Genomic DNA, 1503 nt, shown 5'->3' with positions numbered 1-1503 from the left:
TATATATATATATATATATACCCACAGTGACATAGATATAGAATAAACTAGCCCTTTCTTATATTATTAAACGCTTTTATTTAGTGTTGCAAACTTAACATATTTGTTTGGAGGTAGTACCGCTTCTATTTAGGTGGCAAGGAGTGGCTAGCAATGAGTAGCGACAGTTCAGACTCAGAAAAAAGGTTACTTGCATATAAAGTTATTGTTGTTGGTGATGGCGCTGTTGGTAAGACATCGCTTATCCGCCGTTACTGCGTAGCGGACTATGGCTCCAATTACAAACAAACTATCGGTCTTGATTTCTACTCAAAAGAAGTTCTACTTCCAGGAAAGCAAGACGTGAAAATGGAAATATGGGACATTGGAGGACAACAAATTGGTGGTACAATGATTGACAACTACATCATGGGGGCCCACGCCATTTTCTTTGTGTACGACGTAACAAACAAGGATTCCTTTAAGAATATAGAAGATTGGCATAGTTGTGTGCGCGACTCTTTGGCTAAGCATGCAAGGGAGGCAGCGGAAGAAGGTGCAGCTGCGGTGGAACCACTCATTGTGTTAGTAGGCAACAAGGCAGATCTCCCTAATCGTCAAGTGTCGGATGCGGATCACATGAAGATGGCGGAGATGCATCGGATGGAGTCATGTGTCGTGTCCGCCTGCTCAGGGGAGCGCGTCAATGCGCTCTTCACGCAGTTGGCAGCGACTCTAAGCGGCGTGCGCCTTCCTGAAGATGCGCTAAATTTGGAAGAGCGCGTCGTTGCTAATTTGCAGTTACTGCCCGAGGACTGTGTGGGGCCAGGGGTTTCTGGACCGGGTGGAGGAAAGGAATGTGGAAAAAAAAAGAAGGGTAAATGCGCAGTGATGTAGTGGTACCGACAAGAAAATTTCCGCCTTTACCTGTTGGTTGTCTTTTTAAAATATTCTTACTCATTGTTTGCGTTCACACATGAGAATAACTACCTTTTATTATTGTTGTTATTGTTCCTACCCACCAATGTCACGCAGTAGGTGTTTTATGCGGGCTTGTTCCCCTTTTGCTTCTTTCCCCCTGCTTCTGTTCCTTCTTCGCACCGTATCCTCTTTCCATTTTTTCCTCTACTTTACTGGCGACGTGGAGTATGATTGGAAGAGGTAAACTTCATGGATTCGAGTTTTGTTCCGTATGGAATGCGCGTCGACTCCCTCTGTTAGCAAACTTGGGTGTGACGCGTATGTCCCAGAATGTTTTTCTTTCTATTTATGCTACGGCAATGGGGAATATATCTTCTTTTTAAAATATCTTATATTCCTTTGTGACGTGTATGGTACACATATATTTTTTAATAGCTTTATATACTTATTTTTGTTTCTGAAGAATTGCTCCATTCGTTCGTTGTAACACTGATCTGTTGTTGGTTTATATATCTTTGGATTTTATTAATATGTTATTTTTGTTTATTGCCCTCACTTACATTGTTTGCACTCGGTGCGCTAGTAAAGAAGAATTACAGGTAG

General features: G+C 42.0%; 1 protein-coding gene across 1 annotated transcript; it reads left to right on the top strand.

The window, feature by feature from the left end:
* Positions 1–153: 153 nt before the first annotated feature.
* On the top strand, positions 154–876 carry TEOVI_000678200 (small GTP-binding protein Rab28, putative; the record flags this gene model as incomplete). Its single annotated transcript, XM_067222842.1, has 1 exon — positions 154–876. The coding sequence occupies one exon, from the start codon at positions 154–156 to the stop codon at positions 874–876; it is 723 nt and encodes a 240-aa protein (XP_067078943.1).
* Between the last annotated feature and the right edge of the window lie 627 nt (positions 877–1503).

The sequence above is a fragment of the Trypanosoma equiperdum genome, assembly GCF_001457755.1.
Source record: "Trypanosoma equiperdum strain OVI genome assembly, contig: ctg_1711, whole genome shotgun sequence".
Classification (NCBI taxonomy): Eukaryota; Euglenozoa; class Kinetoplastea; order Trypanosomatida; family Trypanosomatidae; genus Trypanosoma; species Trypanosoma equiperdum.
Note: the sequence above shows the minus strand (reverse complement) of the source record. Positions and strands in the feature narration are given on the sequence as shown.